The 21,111-nt window shown below is 40.7% G+C and overlaps 1 protein-coding gene across 1 annotated transcript in view; it reads left to right on the top strand.

Moving 5' to 3' along the window:
* LOC122805667 (cytochrome P450 20A1) overlaps window positions 1–21,111 on the top strand; it is a 427,110-nt gene that overhangs the window by 332,465 nt on the left and 73,534 nt on the right. Inside the window, exon 11 of the mRNA XM_044075991.1 lies at window positions 19,945–20,009. Within this exon, the coding sequence (XP_043931926.1) occupies window positions 19,945–20,009 (65 nt within the window). The remainder of the gene's footprint in view (window positions 1–19,944; window positions 20,010–21,111) is intronic.

Here is a 21,111-nt window from a genome sequence, read left to right as displayed (position 1 = left end):
CAGGAAAGAGTAACTGGTTTGTGAACATCATAGTAGGTGAGAGTTGGTGTGTTAGCAATTTTCTGCTTCAGGACATCAAATACTCTTTGTGCTGTTCTGACCATGACCAAATTACATCTTTACATGTCAACGCTCTGAGCGGTGCTGAAAGTTGGCTTAAATCTGAAATGAACTTGCCTAGATAGTTGACCATGCCAAGAAAACATTGTAGGGCTTGAACATTGTCTGGAGCTGACATCTCGAGAATTGCTGTTTGCTTGGAAGGGTCTGGTCGTAAGCCTGAACTAGTAAACAGGTGACCAACATAAGTAACTTCCCGTAGCCTTAACTTGCACTTCTGAGGATTTAGCATAAGATTCACTTCACATGCTCTTTCCAGAACTTTCTTGAGGTTTCTGTCATGTTTGACTTTACCATTGCCTCCTACTAGAATATCATCTACTGTAATAGCACATGGATAGACAGAAAAAATTTGCTCCTTTGCACACTGAAAGATTTCACTGGCAGAATTTATTCCAAATGGCATTCTCAGAAATCTGTATCTTCCAAAAGGCTTACCGAATGTAATTAACAATGAAGATTTTCGGTCAAGCAGAGTTTGCCAAAATGAACTTTTTGCTTCTAAGACAGAAAAAACAGTGGCGTTTGGTATGAGGGCAGCAACCTCTCTGACTGTTGATGAGATCTTTTTAATGCTTTGTTCAGATCTCTTGGATCAGTACATGTTCTGATATCTGAGTTTTTCTTATGAGTTACTACCATGGAGGATATCCCTGGATGAATTACTCCTAGCTGCACCATTTGTCTAGCTCAGCTTTGACTCTGCACTGCATAGCTACTGAAACTTTCCGTGCTGGTATGACAACTGGGCTGACCTGTGGGTCTAACTTCATAACTGTAGTCTGCCTAGTCTGTCTGCAGAAATATCAGCATACTCAGAAAAAATAGTTTGGGTGAAATTTGAGCTGTTGTCATTCAGGCTTACATGGTGGGCTTCTTCACTAAGTGAAAGCAGCCCCATTTTCAAACTGTCTCTGAAACCTAATAATGACTACACGTCTTTTGACAACGAAAAATTGCAAGTCATAGCTGTTCCAGCAGAGTAACATGAAAGCACTACTGAGCCTTCGGTTTGAATCTCTTCACCACCATAAGCAATAAGCTTCACACACTTTGTCAAATGAAGTTGTTCTGCAGCTTTTACTCTAGCAAACGTTTCTGCTGACATAACATTGCACTTTGAGCCGGTATCTTCTTTGAGCTCTATGGGACTCCCATTAATCCAAACAGTATAAACTATTTCATTCTTTGCCCACAAATCTACTGCATTGACTGTTTCACCTAGCACAGACACACCAGCAACATAAAAAGCAGGGTTGCAGCTTTCTAATGGATCAACTTGCCTCTTGGAATGCCTTCTTTTAATAAAATAATGTGCCTTACTCTATTTACAAAACCTCTTGAAATTATTCCACTTATTGCAAGAATGGCACTGCTGACCAAAGCTAAGCACGTTTTTTTCTTTTGTTTCATGATTATGACCACACTTATGACAGTAGGCTATAAAGCTGGATGGGGGCACTTGTTTTGACTTTGCTGACACCTTTAGCATCCTCTGGAATTTGCTGGAAAGACACTGAGTTTCCCAGGGACTGTTAAACAGGACCTGCAGTAGTTGCCATGTGCTTGGGCCTGTTTCTTTTAACCACGTGCTGCATACTATCAACGTGAGCTTTGTCACTGTACCTTCCACAGCTATTCTCATTTGTAAGCATACTTGTGTGCTTTTCTGTAAGCTCGTATATCTGACAAATTTCAATGGCCTTATTTAAAGTTAAATCACAGTCTCTAAGCAAAATCCTTCTCATTGTGTCATTATTAATACCACACACAAGCCTGTCCTTTATCTACTCATCTCTCAGATCACCAAATCTGCATGTTTTAGCCTTGTTTTATCAAGTCAGCCATATATGCTGCAAAAGTTTCACCAGGCTTTTGATCCTTTGTGTAAAATTAGTGCCTTTCCATTGTAATATTCTTTTGGGGCTTGCACATTTCTCTAAAGTTATTATGTTAAGTTGCCAATCTCGCCTTCATTCTTGCAGGATGGGATCGGCTCCGACTCGGCACTTACTAAGCTCGAGAGCTAATTTTACCAGCTCGAGGCAACCCTATATCCCATGATGCAAGGCGGAGACTACCTAGATCTCGTTTGCCACTTCGCTTACGAGGTGCCTTTTTTACCAGCTCTAGGTAAGTTTTATTCATATTAAGACTTTGTCTCATCCCTTCTAAATTTAATAACCGTAGTTGTTTTGTGAACCTTAACGTTTATTTTAACCCTATTCCCGTTAGTGTTCCTTTTTTTTTCGGGTTATTTATCCCCTTCCCTAGGTTAGGCCTTGGACCTTCCCCTTTCCTAATTTTTCCTGTCAGGGATTCTGTGTGTGTTTGTGTGTGTTGTATCCCTGTTTAGTTTTAGATTATTGGATTGGGTGTTATTTGTGTGTGTGTCTGTGTTTCCTTGTCACTTGTGTTTCCTCGACACAGCTATGTCGAAAGACACAAAGGTCTCAGGCTTCAAGAAGTGTGACTCGTGCTGTCAGAAGATGTCTCTGACAGACGGTCACACTTCTTGTGTTTACTGCCTGGGACCTCTGCACCTGCAGGACTCTTGTGCTATCTGTCATGCCTTCAGCCCAAGAGTCCTGCAGGAGCGCAGAAATAAATTAATATTGAGGGGCTTATTAAAGCCTGAGAGCTCCCCAGGTAGGCTCCGGGGAAGCCCTCCAAACCAGTCAAGCCTTCGGCTTCAAGTCCCAAGCCACCGGCTACTGGTTCTGCTTTTTCAGGGTTGAGATCGGCTCCGGCCGGAGCCGATCCTTCCTTTTTAGAAGTCACAGTATCGGCTCCATCCGGCGCCGATACTGCCAGATCTGGGCACTCAATGTCGGCTCCGGCTGGAGCCGATGTATCCTCCACTCCTTCGGCTCCATCTATCTCTAAAAAGAGATCATGATCCCCCTCATTGGAATCGATACGTTCGGCTCCGAGATCACCCCTGCTCTCGGAGCAGAGCCATCGGAGCCGTTCTTCTCGGTCGTCCAGGCTGTCTGATCACGACCTCGAGAGAGTGGTGAGTAGACTATTAAAGTCTCAGGCATTGGCCCAAATGCTCCATAGCCCGTCTCAACAGACGGTAGCTATCTCACATCCACCTAACATTCCTCCTTCGACTCTCTTACAGAGCTCGGAGCCGGAGCTCCTCGGAGCTGTGCCTGTTGTAGCTTTGGAGCCGATACCACCCCCCCTTTCGGCTCCGTCGTCTTCCGCTCCGATTTCCTCCTTGAGGCCTTCATTGGAGGGATCCGGGCGTCTGGTCTCTCTCGTCGGCTCCGAGGGGGCGAGTGGGATCGGACCCTTGTCCGACCCCGTTCTCCCTCTCGGAGCTTCGGCGTTGGTGAGCTCAGCCCCGACATCTGCCTCGGAGCCTTCCCTCTCGGTGAGGCCTGGAGTTCCTATCTCTTCAGAGCGGGAACCTTCTGGTCTCTCTGACGGGGGAGCCTTCGAGGTGATGAGGAGTGTACTAGCCCCTGGGCGTAGTCGACAGTCAGTTCCATCAGCTCCTCCCACTACAGTGCCTGCTGACGTCTCTTCCCACTCTCTTGCTCCCGGACCCAGAGATCCAACGCCTCAGGTTTCCCCATTGGGAATATCTTCCTCTTCCGAGGCTTCTCCTGATCCGTCAGGTGAACCTCCGCATAAGAGGACATGTAAGAGGAAACATCTAGACTCCCCCGAGTCTATTACATCTGATACTGACTTGGATGATTCGGAGGGATCCCCAAGGTCCTCCTCTGAGGATGTCTCTTTCTCAGACATCCTTGAACTCCTTAAGCAGAGGGGGAACTGGCCCTCCCTTAATCCTTCCAAGGACGAGTCAGTATACCTGGAGGCATTCGGATCTCGACCCTCCACCTCCTGGGTGTCTCCGCCTTTCGACCCTCTTATGGACGTGGTGGCTCGGAAGGCGTGGATGGCCCCAGATTCGGTGGAACCTATTCCTCGGAGGCCTTCTAAATTCATTACGGCCCCACCTGATAGGCAATATTTGACAAAAGGTGTCCCGGTTGATGCCATGGTGGTGGCTGCAGCCACCAAAAAGGAACTAGCTGATCCTTCAGTACCTGTCCATCCTCCTAACAAGAATTCTTGGACTATAGACAGGTACGGCAAGCGGATTTTTTCTTCAGCGACCTTTGCCATGCGATCGCTGAACTACTTGTGTCACTTCACCCGCCTTCAAAGAGATGTTCTTAAAGAGTTGGGAGAAGTTTTACAGGATCCGTCAGCTGCTGGGTCTCAGGATAAGATTAGCTCAAAGCTAGGAATCCTAAACTCCATTGTTAACTCCTCCATGCGGCTCATTTCTTATGCAGCCGATGGAGCGAGTAGGGCTGCAGGCACAGGAGTGGCTTTAAGGCGTCAATCCTGGATGCGGCTTTGTAATTTTGCAGACCCCTTCAAGGCGTCCTTCACAAACTCCCCTTTTGATGGTTCGACCTTGTTCGGACCTCAAGTGAAAGACACCTTGACTATGCGAACAAGATGGCAAGACTCTTTCTGCCGTAGGAGTCCGTTTCACCACCCCTTCAAGACCTTACCCAAAAGGTCAGAAGGGAGGGAAAATGTGGTTCCGCAAATCTCAAGGAGTCACACCTGACGCACGAGGTCAGTTTACCCCCAGAGGCAGAGGGGGTAACAACAACAGACGCCGCCCTAGGGGCAGAGGGGGTCCGCAGAATCAGGGTAGCAGAGAGCCTCTTTCTGACAAACCCTTCCAGCATCTCTGAGATGTTGCCCGATTGTCCACCTTCGGAGGCAGTCGGGGGAAGATTATCGCTGTACCCAATAGCCTGGCTTTCCCTTTCTCAAGACAAATGGGTACAGTCGATTATATCCGAGGGTTACAAAATTCCCTTTATTCAAACCCCAATTCAGCAAAAGGGAACCCTTCCAGACGTTCCACCCGGTCTAAGGGAACTAGCAGTACCAGAGATATCAAAACTGCTAGCAAAAAGAGCCATCCAGCCAGTCCCAGCAGACCAAATAGGATCCGGAATCTACTCAAGGTTCTTTTTAGTACCAAAAAAGACAGGGGACTGGAGACCAGTATTAGATCTGAGCAAACTAAACAAGTTTGTAAAGAAAACAAGATTCCGGATGGTCACGCTTCAGTCCATTCCACCCTTTCTGGGCAAGGACAATTGGATGTGCTCGGTAGATCTTCAGGATGCGTACTATCACATAAAAATTCACAGGCGCTCCAGAAGATTTCTCCGCTTTCGGCTGGGGACCAGTCACTTCCAATTCAGGGCCCTGCCTCTCACTACAGCCTCCAGAGTGTTCACCAAATGTATGGCAGCGGTTACGGCTCACCTGAGACGTCAAGGATTCCAGGTGTTTCCATATCTAGACGACTGGCTCCTCACTGCCACCACCAGGCATCAACTTCTCCAAGCCAGAGATTACACCCTTCACATTTGCAGAGGGCTAGGGATTTCTATAAATTTTGAAAAATCTGCCTTGTCGCCTCGTCAATCTATTACTTTTATAGGCGCAAAATTGGACACCATACAACTTTCAGCAAAGTTAACAGACCAAAGGATCTTGGACATTCAAAGTCACGTCCAGGTGATTCTTCTCAGCAACAAAATTCAGGCCAGATTTGCTCTGAAAGTATTGGGTCTTATGGCGGCCACCATAACACTTCTTCCCTTTGCCCGCTTTTACATGCGTCTTCTACAATGGATACTATTCACCCAATGGTCCTTTCAACAACTTCCCATGCGTCACAGGATCACAATAACTCCAACTTGCAAAAGGCATCTGACCTGGTGAATATCGTCCCCTCAAGTCCATCAGGGCAGACCCTTTGTTCCTCCTGCCCCGGTCACCACGGTTACATCGGACGCCTCCCTGATCGGGTGGGGGGGGCATTATCAGGGCAGGATGGTCCATGGCACTTGGCAACCTTTCGAATACCACCTGCACATAAATGTCCTAGAGATGAGAGCAGTGTTTTTAACATTGCAAGCCCTCAACGACTCTCTTCCCCTGGGAACTATTGCAGTCCAAATGGACAATATGTCCGTAGTGTCGTATATCAACAAACAAGGCGGAACCAAGTCCTATCCACTGTGTCGAGAGGCTCTCAGACTTTGGCAGTGGGCAATCTCTTCTCAGCGGTTTCTGATAGCAACGCATATCCGCGGGAAATCCAACATCATAGCAGACAGGTTGAGCAGAGCTATTCTCATGCCTCACGAGTGGTCTCTCAAACAATCAGTGACGGAAGAGATTTTTCAGGAGTGGGGCCTTCCTTGCTGCGACCTTTTTGCTACACCTCAAAATAGCAAATGCCCAGACTTCTTCTCTCTCTCTTCCCCCTTCCAGGCCATCCCCCCAGAGACACTCTAACCCAAGATTGGCCCTGGGGACTTCTTTATGCCTTTCCCCCCTTTCCTCTGATACCTCAAGTAATTCAGAAAGCAACCGCCTTGAGAGCCAAGTTGATTCTCATTGCCCCTTATTGGCCTCGACAGATATGATTTCCGTTCCTACATCGTTATCTCTTGGTACAGCCATGGCATCTGGACCCGGTTCCAGATCTTCTGACCCACCAGTTGGGGCAGCTGCACCAATCCATACCTTCTCTCAACCTCACTGCTTGGTTGCTCCACTTCCATCCTTAGCCAGGCTTCCTATGATTTCTAATCCCGTCCGGGATATCATAGTAGCTTCCCTTAAAACTTCCACCAGAAGGATTTACACTAGTAAATGGCAACGTTTCTCCTTCTGGGCAAAAGCTAGGAATATAGACCCCTATACTGCTCCGATTCATTCGGTCTTGGACTTCCTAGCTGAGATTTTTCATTCAGGATCTTCTTCCTCCACAGTAAAAGTTCAGCTGGCAGCCATTTTGAATTTTCATATAGGCTTTTTGGACCACAACATTATGTCACATAAACTTTGCAAGGCATTCCTTAGAGGTATCTTTTTACTTAAACCACCGATTAGAGACCCCCCACCACAGTGGGATCTAAATTTAATTTTAACATCCTTGATTCTTCCCCCTTTCGAACCTACGGCAGCCTGTTCATTGAAATTTCTTTCTTGGAAGACACTCTTTCCAGTCGCCATTACTTCTGCCAGGAGAGTATCTGAGCTTCATGTTCTCTGCATTCGTCCTCCCTACTTAATCTTCCACAAAGACAGGGTATCTCTAAGGACTAATCCATCTTTCTTACCCAAAGTGGCATCGCAGACGAACTTAAATCAATCCATTGATCTTCCAGTTTTTTCCCAAATTATTCTGATAGAGCGGAACAAAAACTACATTGTCTTGATGTTCACCGCCAACTCAGATATTATCTGGACAAAACTAAACATTTTAGGAAATCTGATCAACTGTTTCTATCCTATGCAGAGAACAGGAAAGGCCTTCCAGTCTCCAAGGTGACTTTATCTAGATGGCTGTCTTCTGTGATTACTTACATTTATCAGCTCAGAGGCAAAGAGTTGATTTCTAGGCCAAAAGCCCATTCTACCAGAGCTCTAGCTACATCTACAGCTTTTCAGGCTAGACTTCCAATAGACACTATTTGTGCAGCAGCCACATGGGCCTCTCCTCATACCTTTGTTTCACATTACAAATTAGACTTGGCCTCAGAGACAGAGCGAATTTTGGTTCCACCGTTCTCAAAGAGTCTGTTCCATTGAGCCACCCAGGATAGAGGTGCTAGGGACGCGGTCCCATCCAGCAAGAATGAAGGTGAGATTGACAACTTAACATTAAGAAGTTATGTACCTACCATAACGTTCCATGTTAGTTGTCTTCTCTCGCCTTCTTTCTTGCGTCCCACCCTCCATCCCCCTAGCCTGGTCAGACCGAGAAGATTATGCCTCTTCTCTTAAGAGGTTTTATCCTTTTTTCTAGCTAATCAGCTTCTAGTGTCACTAGATTAGGTTGATCCCTTTCAGAGGATTATGATGATTATGATTGTCATTTTTAGTATTGTTACTTTTTCTTCCTCCTCTCCAGTTGGAAGAGTATATTGCATAATTTCCTTAGCTACCAAACGAGATCTGGGTAGTCTCCGCCTTGCATCATGGGATATAGGGTTGCCTCGAGCTGGTAAAATTAGCTCTCGAGCTTAGTAAGTGCCGAGTCGGAGCCGAGGATCGGCTCCGAACAACAAAGGAACGTTATGGTAGGTACATAACTTCTTATTTTTAGCACTCTGGATCTTCCCATGTTTTAGCTGGTACCACAGTATGTTGGTCTTCCCCCTCCCCTGTAAACACAGCAGGTGCATATGTAAATGAATGCTCTGTTTCACTGGCCACTGAACCAGGTAAATTAAGCAGAGTAAATGCCTTTGTACATGTGTCTTTGTCTGAAAAAGCAGCCTGTGTGAAAATATATTCCTACTCAAACATTCTCCGGTTTTCTACAGTATTGTTATCAAATACAAGCGGTGCGGGGTCTGCAAAAGCTTTCTGCCAGGCCCACAGATTATAGTAAAACACAGTGCAAATTGGCCCTTGTAATTATGTACGAACATTCACACACAGCAGGTACTTGTAATAATATTCCAATGCACAATAAACACTTCGAAATACTGTACTCTGCGAAATATGCCTTGAAATAACTGTACTTTGTGAAATATTCTTTGAAATTACTTGCTTTGCGAAATAACTGCACTGTAATACTGCACACACGTGCAAACACTTTGCAAACTTCGGATATTTTCAGTAGCTTTAGTTAATGCGAAAAAGTAGCAGATAGCGAAAAAATAGTCGTTTTCCCTTTTTTGTACAGTGTATACAATTCAGATATTGTTTCAAACATTTTTGTAATTATTTTGAATATTTTTATCAATATGTCACAGTTTCGGACATTTTGTTTAATAAGAAATTCGTTTTGAGCATTTTGAGTGCTTTGTTTTATATTTGTAGCAAAAAATCATTTAAGCGAGTTTTAGTACCTGGAATTTGTTTCTGACTTGTTTTGTGAGTCGTTTGAGCAGTAGGGACGGTTGCCTCATGGCTGTAACTCTGGATCCCTTTCTGACACAATGTTGCTCTTCTTATGTACATTAAGAAGATGTTGAGGCTTGGGTGTTCGTTTAAGTGGTTTATTGTATACAAATACATCAGGATGGATGGCAGGAACATTGAACTTAAACTGTCTTAACTGCCTGACTACATACTTGCATGCTCACACTGGCTGCTCACTCTAAATGGCACTCTAGCTTGCACATGCTTAGTACTTGTATGCATGTGCTGACTCACTGGAAAGCTTCTTAAAGGTATGTCACACACACTGATCTACACTTCTGGTCTGCCAATATAGCAAAACTGTCAGCCCCATAATAAGTGTCCAAGTTGTTCTTAAAAATGTCTAAACTAGTGCTTGCTTTAATATAATTTAGTAGTGTATACCAGTCAGAAACTACTCTGGTTTGCAGATCTCTTGATGGTCCCCTACACAAGTTGTGTGATGATTTTGTATTACTCTTCAATAACCCCAAGTATTCCCAGAGGTAGTTGTCTCTAAATACTGTACATATGTTAAAGTACTCCTCTTAAATGTCTATATGTGACATTGTACAAATGCATATATTTTAATCTTTCATAGTAACTTAAACTTTCACAACCATTAATGCCTCTGGAATGTTTTTGCTGTGCTTTTTCCAATTTACTCATGTTAGTTTTTTTTTTTTTTTTAATAAGGTTTCCATATTATCTCATTCCGTCCAATGGAGCTCTGGAAGTTTACACTGTAACTTCCAATGGAGCAGAGCCTACGCTTTTTGATAGAATCAATTCATGTCCTCACATTTCAAACAAATATTCATATCCCTGGAAACCGAGGGGTTACTAATGTAAATGCAAATTCTTCAGTACAGACTATTTTTATAGCGGTAGTATTCTTTAGGTTCTACATCTTAAACTGGATTTTGTAAGTTATAGTAAACAGAGTAACTGTTAAGTCTGTAATGTTTTGTAAACAGCATAGAATGTCTCAGCAGCCACTCAGGTTACTCACATACTGTCAGCAGCATGTTCATCCAGCTGAGAGCTTTCATACGAGGTGAAGCATTTCTGTCTGCACTACTTGTTTGTCAAGATATTTAGAAAAACATGAAGTTAATGACAATATAATTGAATATTATATAAACAGAAATTAATCTCTCTTTACCTGCACTAAACTGAAGTCAGATATCCATGCAGTTGTCTTTGCCATGGTGTAAGCTTTACGATTAAGTTTTTAATACTTTATATGTGGCATGGTTTTAGAATTATTAGTGAAAATATGAACAAACAGTATTTGATGCCTAGAGGCATCAGTAGGATGTTAACTGCAGAAACATCTGGAGGCATCACTCGGCTGTAATGGTTAATTTTCCATACTTAAGTTTGGATCTAATGGAACTTACAAACATTGATATTGAGTCTCATTTGTTAGACTTTATAAATCTTTTTATATAGCATATATTGTAACTATCATTAACCAGTTGGTTGACATAATCAGAAAAACTCAAAACTAGGGCTACCCATATATCCAGTTCACTTTGTACTGTATTAGGTATTCCCCCTTTACTCTGTCCCGCAAGTCTCATATGCTTAGTTTTTAATATATTTTGTCAGTATATTGTAGTCTTGTGTCCCAGTGGTCAGTCTAGTCAAGTTCTTTTGCGGGCATGCCCTGTCTGTAACAAATGTAATCAGTTTTCATGTTGTCAGCATATAGACTGTAGAACACCTTAAATGAAAATGATAGAACCGTAAGATGAACCTTGATTAAGTGTGGGCCTAAAGTGCAGTTATAAAATGAAGAGTGGTTTAGTAAATTAAAAATAAGTATAGCCAGGTTGGATGAGTTAAGGAAGTGGGTAGAGAATTAAGGCCCCCACACCATACTTCAGCATATGGAGTGTGTAGAACAGTCAGTTGGCGTGGACATTCGCATACCAAACTTCTCAAGGAGGTACTTCTCTGAGGATCAGGTAAGTGTGAGTGTTTTGTCAGTTTTATCTGTCCTTTTAAAGTATTGATTATTGTAGCCATGCTTTTGACATTTTTAAGAAATATTATTTTACAGTTTCACTTCTGCCTGAGATTTTTCCATTGTTCTTTTGGTTTTGTCTCATATGCACATGGTACCTGGTAATTATCCAAGCTGTGAGTAAAAGGGGGAAGTTCATTTTACTTTTTTCCTGGTTGAAGAGGTATCTTTATGTAAGGCTACAGCTTTGTATGTGCTCTCTGTAATAGTAATCTTCAGAAGAGCTTCAGAAATAGTACTTGCTGTATCTCATATCATGCCTTCATTCTTTCCTCTTTTATCTTTTAATGTTTTCTTTTTTGGAGGGATGTATATCCTTCTGTCATGTTTCTTAAAATATATATTTTCCAGATGCCTCTAAATGTGTATAAATATGTATAACATTTTACAGTGATAGTCATTGTTTTTAAATACAACTGAGAAAAATTGGAAATTGGCTAGATATGTGCACATTCTGTAGTGACATTTGACATTATGGTGTGAGGTTCCCAGATCATCTGATGACACAGTCATCTGAGTGGAGCTGCATTTTATTTATTTTATTTTACAGGTAGCTGGCTGGACCAAAGGCTGATTTTCTGTTGACACATTACAAAATATAAAAAGAAACATAATATTTTTAAATTAATGCAGTAATGATGCTGCAGTCAGTTAGCAGTCCCTTTGTACGAAGCATGATCATTTTAAAGCAAAAAGAAACGGTTGTTACATCATGAGGTCAACAGTAGCTGTAAGTAATTCCAGAGAGACACTGGCATCTGGCACCCAAAAAGGCGAACCTTTAGTTGTGAGAAGGAAGAATTGAAAGACCCAGGCAGCTGAAAGGGGGGTAGACTTTTGAGATATGGGTCTACAGAGTGTAAACACATAATTGTGCTTGTGAGTGAAAATCTGCCTTGAAATTTAAAAAGGGCTACTGCCAGCAGTAAATGCTAACAGGGATGGCCAACAACTGACGAATGCCCCTTCTAATTCAGAGACAGGCCCACCTCAGTGATTCTGCATGGTCAGTAGAATCCCTCTGTTGTGCCATCTGCTTGGCTTCACAAAATGCTAATGAGGCATTTTGAGGAGAGGCTAATAGTAATTAGCAAAGTGCTGTCACCCAGAAATGCCTTCAGTTAGGGTAGTTATGCAGCCGAGTGATTCAGGGAACATGGCCAAAATAGTACATTCCCTCCATAGCTTTGCATACCAGACTCGTCAGGCTAATGGGGCGATAGTTCCCAGGGTCTGTAGTTGCTCCCCCATTAAGGAGTGGGATGACTGTAGCAGTGCGCCATTCGTTAGGGACATAGCCTGAGGTAAGATGTGGTGCCAGTTCATTTTATAACTCGTGTAGGACACAGCCAGGGATATTATCAGGTCCCATGGATGCTGTATTCTTGTCTTTGGGCAAAGCAGCTTTTACCTGTGCTGCAGAAATGGTGGGTACAAGGCTTTCTTCTGGTATTGTGATAGGGTGCTTGGGGGGGTAAAGTTGGCACTGAATCTGTCGGCCAGTATGTTGGCTATATCTGTTGGCTCGATATAGGAGGTGCCATTGTGCAGTAACTCGGAGCAAATCTGGGTATTGCCTTTGAGGTTTTTGATATAGCTATAGAAGACTTTGTGGTTGTTTTTGGTGTCAGCCGCAATTCTGCCTTCATGGCTGGCTTTAGAGGATTTGATAAGGGATGTCAACTTTTTGTTGAGACTGATAAGGGAGGTTTCCTGTTTTGTGACTTCATTTTTTTCTGCAACAGTTTTTCTTCCTTCTGTTGCAGAGTTTATTGATGGCTGATGACCACCAGATTGGCTTCCTTTTTTTGGAGGAGAATGTCTTAGTTCTATTTGGTGTGGCAAGGTCCATGCATTTTTGTACATGCTCGTACAGTGCATTGGTGTATGATTCGGCAGTCATGCAGCTATTTCATTGCACTTCTTTAGAAACCTTTCAACAGACATTAATTCAGTGAGCAGTGATGCTTTATTACATTTAAAAATTCAGGATCTAACCTTCATGCTTTGCACTTTGTAATGTGTAACTGAGCAGAGGCAGGTAAACAAGCAAATAATGGTCACTGAGCAATTGTTCCTTAATTTGTAGTACACTAAACTATTCTGGGTAGTTGGTTAACATTTAGTCAGTTTAGATTTACTTGACAGGGGGGGGGCTGGTTTTGTAGGTTAATAATCTGAGTCAGGGAATATTGCCTTAAAGTTGAATACAAAGATTTATACTTGATTTTAAAGTGAGGATTAAAGTCCTACTGTACAGTGGTATTGTGATGTGCAAAGTAGGGTTGAATTTGGTGAAATTTGGGCAATATCTGTCTGGTAGTAATGGCTGGAGAGCTGTAAACTAGATCATATTGTAGCATAATATGCCCCACAGGAAACTTATTCACACACCAGCAAGTTTTGTGCAGCAGCTGAAGAATTACTTGATGCTTTAATGAGTTGTCAAGGCATAGATTTAGCATTCAAAAGGAGGATGCCACCACCATTTCTGGATCTGGACCTTTGAGTCTGAAAAGTATGATGCTTGGATAAAATATGTGTGTGAGTATGGCACTGTGTGTTCTTTAGTCATGGCAAGTGTTAGGGTTTGATATTTAAGATCCAGGTTCGAAGTAATGAAAGTTTACATTTTATGATTCTGGAATTTACTTTTGTAGTGAGAAAGCCATCTTTGAGGTAAAAAGTTCTGCATGTGTCCTGATTTACACTGGCAGTGAAAGTGTAAGTAGAGGTAAGCAAACTGTAGCTTGTTTATGTAAATTGCTGTACAGTATTTTGCTGATTCTTTTGTGGTGCAGTTAGTTAAGTGTACAGGTTTTGAAAATCTATTTTATCAGGCTTTTACAGCATGATTTCCATTCACCTGCATGTTTGTTTTGTCTTGCTGACTAAAAGAGTTAATGTTGTCTTAAAAATAAATATCTATCCTTTCTTCTTTTTTTAATTTCTCCAAATCCTTTGGGTTTCTAATTCCATGATGGGAGTGGACCCCATTCCTAAGTCAAAGTACGATTAAAGTTTATGAAATTAGTATTGTTTTGATCTTTGATGTCAACCAGAAGTGCTCTTCGCAGCACCCGCAATGTGCCCAGTAATGACTCCTCCTGCCATCCATACAGAGTTACATGTATTGGTAACATATCTAAGTATGATTATAGATTATTTTTTGTAAGACCCATTGCTCCTACTACTGTGGGAACTATCTGGGTATCTTTCTTCCACATTGCTCTTGTTTCTGCCTGCAAATCCTGATATTTTTTTACTTTGTGTTCCTCTGTATGCAGGACACTGTAGTCACTGAGTGTGGCGATTTCAATGATCAGTGCTACTTTTGTATTCTTTTCATGGACCACTATATCCAGTTTTCTATCATCTATCTTTTGAACTGTTGGTAATGGGTGATCCCATGTGATGTAGACTTCATCACTTTCTGTGATGCTTTGTGGCTTATGTTTCCAGTATTTTTTAGCCACTTCAGTACCATAATGTTTGCACAATCCCCAGTGCCACAGTCTTGCAACATTATTATGCCTTTCAGTATACAGTCCTTCTGCTTTTAGTATGTCGCAACCAGCAACGAGATGTGCATTGGCTAATGACTGGTAATGCCTGAAAGACTCACCTTTTGCTGCTCTTTCACTAGCAGTTGGCAGCTGCTGGTTCTTGTCAGCCTACAGCTTAATTCTTCCCACAGGAAGTACATCACATCTGCTTTGCATTCTTAAATTTCCTCACTAGTTTGATTTCAGCCTCATCCAGTATGCTTTTCCAGGCACCGTTCTGCCATTTTGCTAGTTTTTATCTTTCATTTCCTAAATTGTCCATATCATCTTTCTTCAAAATGATGTTTCCTTTTTTTTGCTCTCATTTCTGAAGGCATCGTTCTCTTGGACTCTGTTAATTCCGTTGACATACTTTATACTTTCTATCATATTCAGTTTTTACCTCTTTTTAAGTGTAATCTTCATTCCTATAACTTCAGATGCTGGCTTTTCATTATTTACATGGACTTTGTTTGAAATACCTCTGTCATATCTGTTACTGAGGACAGTATAATCTAGAATGTGCCTCGATTATGGTTGATCAAGTTACACTATACATTAAAGATCCATTTCAGCAAAACTTCTTTCAGTAAAAATCAACTTAGTGACCCTGAGTGAAGTGGTGTCCCATGCAACCTTACTTGATCTATAAGATCCCCAGAGATTGTACAACCTCAGGGAAGGCTAGTGGTTTTCATCAAAATGGTCTGATGTATCAGGACTCATCAGACCATGTAGATCCCCTCACCAACTCAGTGTGCAGATAGATAATCATTTTCCAGTTTTGCTTTCATTATACCTATTTTTGTGCATCCCGTTATCTTCTTAACCTCTTTATTGCTTTCACAGTTTTTGCTAGGTCATCTGGTATGACTACTTTTTTATGCATTTTGCTGGTTGTATATTTTTCATGCTGACCCTTTCTTTCTGGCTGTTTAATTCCTTTTTTATTGAAAAGTTGGCATATCTTGGGCTTTCCTTTAGCCCTGGTAAGGATTTTTGATTCCTTCTCAATGTCATTATATCACCTGGGAAATACTTTTTCTTCCAGACCTTCCCCACTGTAGTCGAGAAAGAAAGTAAAAAGAACCAGACTAAGTACTGATGTCTTAAGTATTCCATAACCCGCCTTTCTGTGAAAGGGGACCATTTACTATTTCCCATTCAATACCAATGTCCTAAGTATTCCATAACCCTCCTTTCTGTGAAAGGGGACTTATTTGCTATTTTGCATTCTGTACCGATGTCTTAGGTATTCCATAACCCTCCTTTCTGTGAAAGGGGACCATTTACTATATCGCATTCGGTACCGATGTCTTAAGTATTCCATAACTGTCCTTTCTGTGAAAGGGGACCATTTACTATATCGCATTTGGTACCTATGTCTTAAGTGTTTCATAACCCTCCTTTCTGTGAAAGGGGACAGTTTACTGTTTTGCATTCAGTACCTATGTCTTGAGTGTTTCATAACCCTCCTTTCTGCGAAAGGGGACAATTTACTATTTTGCATTTGGTACCGATGTCTTAAGTATTCCATAACCCTCCTTCCTCTGAAAGGGGCTCATTTACTATTTCGCATTTGGTACCAATGTCTTAAGTATTCCGTAACCCTCCTTTCTGTGAAAGGGGACCATTTACTATTTCACATTCAATTTATTTGTCTAGACAGTGGTTTACACAGGCTGCCATGCAGGACTCATTAAAAGTTCTGTAATCTGAGATGCTTTGTCAAACAGATTGATAAAGTATAGGTTGGCAATGCTTACGTTACTGGTTTGCTTACAGAGTTTAAAACATGTCCAAAGTCCTACCAACATAACGTCTTTTAACATTTTTTTTTTTAATTTCTGCATTGCACTAAAGAACAGAGGAATCATTCTTCTGAAATTTCTTTAAAACGTAATTAGTGATGTCAACTGTTTTTTATGTAGTTCTCTAATGGCTTAAGAGATGGAGAATATGATCTAGTTACCATGTTTTGTTCTTTTTAGTTTTATTTAATTCAGAATCCTCTTTTTAAAATGAGAGGTATTGTCCTCCATTGCTCTGAGCTTGTGTTGTAAGTTGATGTGACGAATTCTCTTCTGTTCTTTAGTAAGCTTACACATTGTCTTATTTCAGTATTTCTTCTTTTGCACTTTTGTTTACTCACCCATTTTCTCTTTTAAAATCCTGTATCTTTAATTTTGTCACCTGTAAAAATGGGATCTGTATTCTTAAATAGTTATGCTGTCTTTTCCTGTAGCCGACTGTATAATAGTTTGACTCTTTTTCTGTAATTTTAAGTAGTAGGGTGCTTTGTCCTGTTCCTTCTGCCCTCTTTTTAATACTTGTTGAATGCAGTAATTTTTTTCAGCTTGCTTTGAGAACTGCATTGTCTTTCTCATTTGCAGTGTTGTGTGTAGAGAAGTGTGTTTCTGTGATAGCTGTTTTGCTGTTTCTCCTTTCCTTGTCTATTAAACCTTCTTTTCCATTACTTATTTGATGTATCTTTGCATTTGTGTCCAAATCATCCTTCCTAAAATACACTTTTTATTTTGACTTGAGAGTATGGCTTTTTATTGTAAATCATACTATGTTGTGGTTGCTTCCTAATCTGATATTGTTATCCCTTCACAGAGTGCAGTACTGCTTCCTCACATGTTGCTCTGATATTGTTACCCCTTCACAGAGTGCAGTACTGCTTCCTCACATGTTGCTCTGATATTGTTACCCCTTCACAGAGTGCAGTACTGCTTCCTCACATGTTGCTCTGATATTGTTACCCCTTCACAGAGTGCAGTACTGCTTCCTCACATGTTGCTCTGATATTGTTACCCCTTCACAGAGTGCAGTACTGCTTCCTCACATGTTGCTCTGATATTGTTACCCCTTCACAGAGTGCAGTACTGCTTCCTCACATATTGCTCCTAGTAGTACCTGTTTGAAGCATGCTCCCTGCAGTGTGCTATAAATTACTGTGCTCTTATGCATTACTGTAGACAAGGGGGCTCGAGCTGACATGTAACATACACAGGTACCCATTGAGACTGCACCTCTTTTTACCATAGTTTGCATGCTTTCTGTCATGTATTATCAAATTCTTCTTCCTTTGGTGGATTTTGGTGCCATTGACTGTCTTCAAGGTGACTCATACTAATCCCCTCCATGTTTACTTATTTATTTTGTATATTTCATCCCTGTTACACAAAGAGTTGCATTTCTTCCTTTTCATAAGTTCTTAGGTTCATTTGTACATGTTCCTTGTTAGACAGCTAGAAAATTACATTTGGAGTTGCTGTCAGCTGAAGTACCAGACTTATGTGATCTAATGAGATTATCTGTTAGATATACTGTTACATTAAATCTTTATGTAACTGCAGTTTTTATGTTTTTTTTGATATTTTGTACCGTAGAGTCACAGTTCTGAGGCTGTGTGTCACAGCATATATCATGTCCAGTAAAATGGGAGATGTTTCCTGCTTCATTTGTAGAGATCAGCAATGTGTATGAACTTACCATCACCTTTTCTTTGCACAGTTGTAGTTGGTGTACTTACTGTCAGTTGTTTTCTACAAGGTATTCTGTTGTCGTAAGGCTTGTTAATACTACTAGTGTTGTGGCTTTCTGCAACACAGAATGTACTATTATCTCCATTGCCTACAATGGAGCTTTAATAAATACCACAGAAATCAGCAACATATTTCCTCCCCTACCATGACTAGGGCATATTATAGTATATAGCAAAAATAACAGAAGACACCCCACAGGATAAACATTTTGTTAACACGGAAACCAATAAGAAATAATCCAAAACAGTGTAGGAAAATGGTAGGTAGATGGTACAATATATATTGCATGTAGGTAAATGTTTATTTTTATATTTTTCTTTTTATCGTTTATTACATCTTCCTTTTTTATTATATTGAGCTTTCAAGCGCTTACCATTTTTGTGTAATAAATAACTTATGAACTGCTCACGGCGTGGTTGTTTTTTTTCCTGCACTGTTTTATATTATAGTATATAATTTAGTTTGCTGTCCCTAACCGTAGCCCATTGTATTTCAGAACCTTGCAATTAGCACTTTTGCACTAAGATACAGTGCCAAGTAGATTATCTCTTGTCCGCCAGATAAATCCAGCATTTACAATCAGCATGGTTATGCGGAATTTAGAATAATTGTAAATGTCCAGATGTGTACTTAGAGCTCTTTGACTTCCCTTCCTCTTCAGATCTGCATAGATGCATCAGATTTGTATTGAGGGCTTTAGAATTTTGCTTCCTATCCCCTACCTTTGCAACAGGCATTTAAATAAATGTTGTTTATTCCTTTTTTTTCTCCATAAATATAAACTGTTAGGAGCAGGATTTTAAATTGTACTCCACACGTGCCCTTTCCACCTTGTAATAAGGTACTATGACAGACACTTACTCTTACACATTTAACATCCTTCTGCAAGTGTTTTATTTTCCCACAGTATTTATTTCTTTTTTTACTCAATCATTAGCGGACTGGAGTTCCGCTGTGGTGATCCCTAACCGGGAAAAGCCGAAAGACACAACAACAACTTTCTGTAGAATGTTACAAATAACCAAAACATAATTTTCTGTATTTAGGTATGCCAGTAGGATAGTAGCAGTACTTTGTCATTGTATTGTATGACAGGTAGGATACTGAAAAAGGCATGAAACAGCACACTTCAAGATAATCATCTTTTCAATGTCATGGTATATTTTTAGAGAAGAAAAGTAGGAAGTCTATTTAAATGCTTGTTGCATGGCTATGAGGATTGGAGTACAGATTGCTAAAGACCCGGCCTTATGATACAGTTGAAGATTCCTTTGTGCTACTACATCTTAAAATATTTTAATTATTTTTGTAGCTTGTATATGCACAGTGGTGCAATCCCCAAATAGATATGGCAACCCTGGACTACAGAACAGCTTGTTGAAATATATTTCTTCAAATTATTCATTGATAAATACTTTTGCTGATAATAAATTCTCACGGTCGAGCCAGTGCATCTTGGAGTTACTGAAAATCTGTGTCAGCTGTCCCAGACTGGGAGAGCTACTACTAACAGGCCTGTATTTTTAATTGACTTCAGTGGACCTGGACTTGTATCTGATCAGTAAATTAAATGATTTTTTGTTTCAAGGTTTATAACTGCAATGATTTAGTTTACTACTGTATAAACAGTGTGTGTTTCTCTGCCTTGTCCTGCAGGATTTGTTATTATAGAAGCCCCACAAATAAGACATTATGTGTTTCCATTTTTCTTCAGACTCTTGTGATTTATGCCCTTGGAGTGGTGCTTCAGGACAGCTCAGCTTGGCAACTACCTTACAGGTATAAAATATTTGTTGTCCTTTGGTCTTTTGCAGCAGTGCAACTTGAAAACGGAAACGTGTATTCTTATTATCTTTGTTTTATCTTATTATAAAGCTTTAAAAATGCAACAGTTTTTTTCTGTAAAATTAGCTCATAGAGGTGGTGTAGATACAAAATGATTTTGTATTTTCAGTCATTCATGATTTGTCTTCCCACCTTATCCTATTCATCGTTTTTATTTTACTTTGTCTTATAAGTTGTAAAAATTGCAACAATGAATGTTATATGTGGTGATATGTTACTTTAACTGTGAGAGAACCCACTGGCAGAAATACTGGTAGTGTTTCTTATCTTTCTAGAAGGCACTCATAGTGAAAACTTCCTGGAGGCTAATCATAATTCCAACTTGTCTGAGTCTTTATTGAGCATCCTAAGAGAAATTCCAACTTGTCTGAGTCTTTATTGAGCATCCTGAGAGAGACAACACATTTTATGTGCTATAAGAAGTGAAAAACTTTGTTTCTGAGTTATGTAGTTATGCATCGTTCTGTGGCATAAATATAATTTGCAGTTTAGGACTGTTTTTTAGACAGTGTTAAGATTTTCAGTTTCATGACTCATGAAAAGCCCTCAGTATTTTCTTCCTTAAAATAATAGGCACTTCAGCTGCAGCTTCCGCGAATTCTTTCACTGCAGCTGTGTTCTGCAGAAAACCAGGAGCTTTGAATCCAGAAATTTGATTTAAAGTGTTTTTTACCCTTTCACATTTGAAGCTCAGGAAAAAAAGTAAGAACAAGTCTATGAAAAAAAGCCTGCTACCACGCTCATTTCCAGTTCTGTTCTAACACTGTTTATCTAACATGACATCATGTTGGGGGCAGAGGTTCTCAAAAAATTAAGTTTCAGAATGCCAGCAGAATTTCAGTCTTGGAAATTTCAGCTAGGAAGTAATTAATTCCACCAAAGAAAACACGCATAGCAGTTACCACTGTAGTAAGTAATACTGTTGTTGGAATGCATGCAAAACAAAACCAGACCACTTAAAAAGCGTGATGGAATCACTGATCAAAACAGTTCGAGATCAATGAAAAAAGTTCTTGGGATTTATTACAGTTGATAT

The sequence above is a fragment of the Protopterus annectens genome, chromosome 6.part1 (genome assembly GCF_019279795.1).
Source record: "Protopterus annectens isolate FY-2018-M chromosome 6.part1, PAN1.0, whole genome shotgun sequence".
Taxonomy (NCBI): domain Eukaryota; kingdom Metazoa; phylum Chordata; order Ceratodontiformes; family Protopteridae; genus Protopterus; species Protopterus annectens.
Note: the sequence above shows the minus strand (reverse complement) of the source record. Positions and strands in the feature narration are given on the sequence as shown.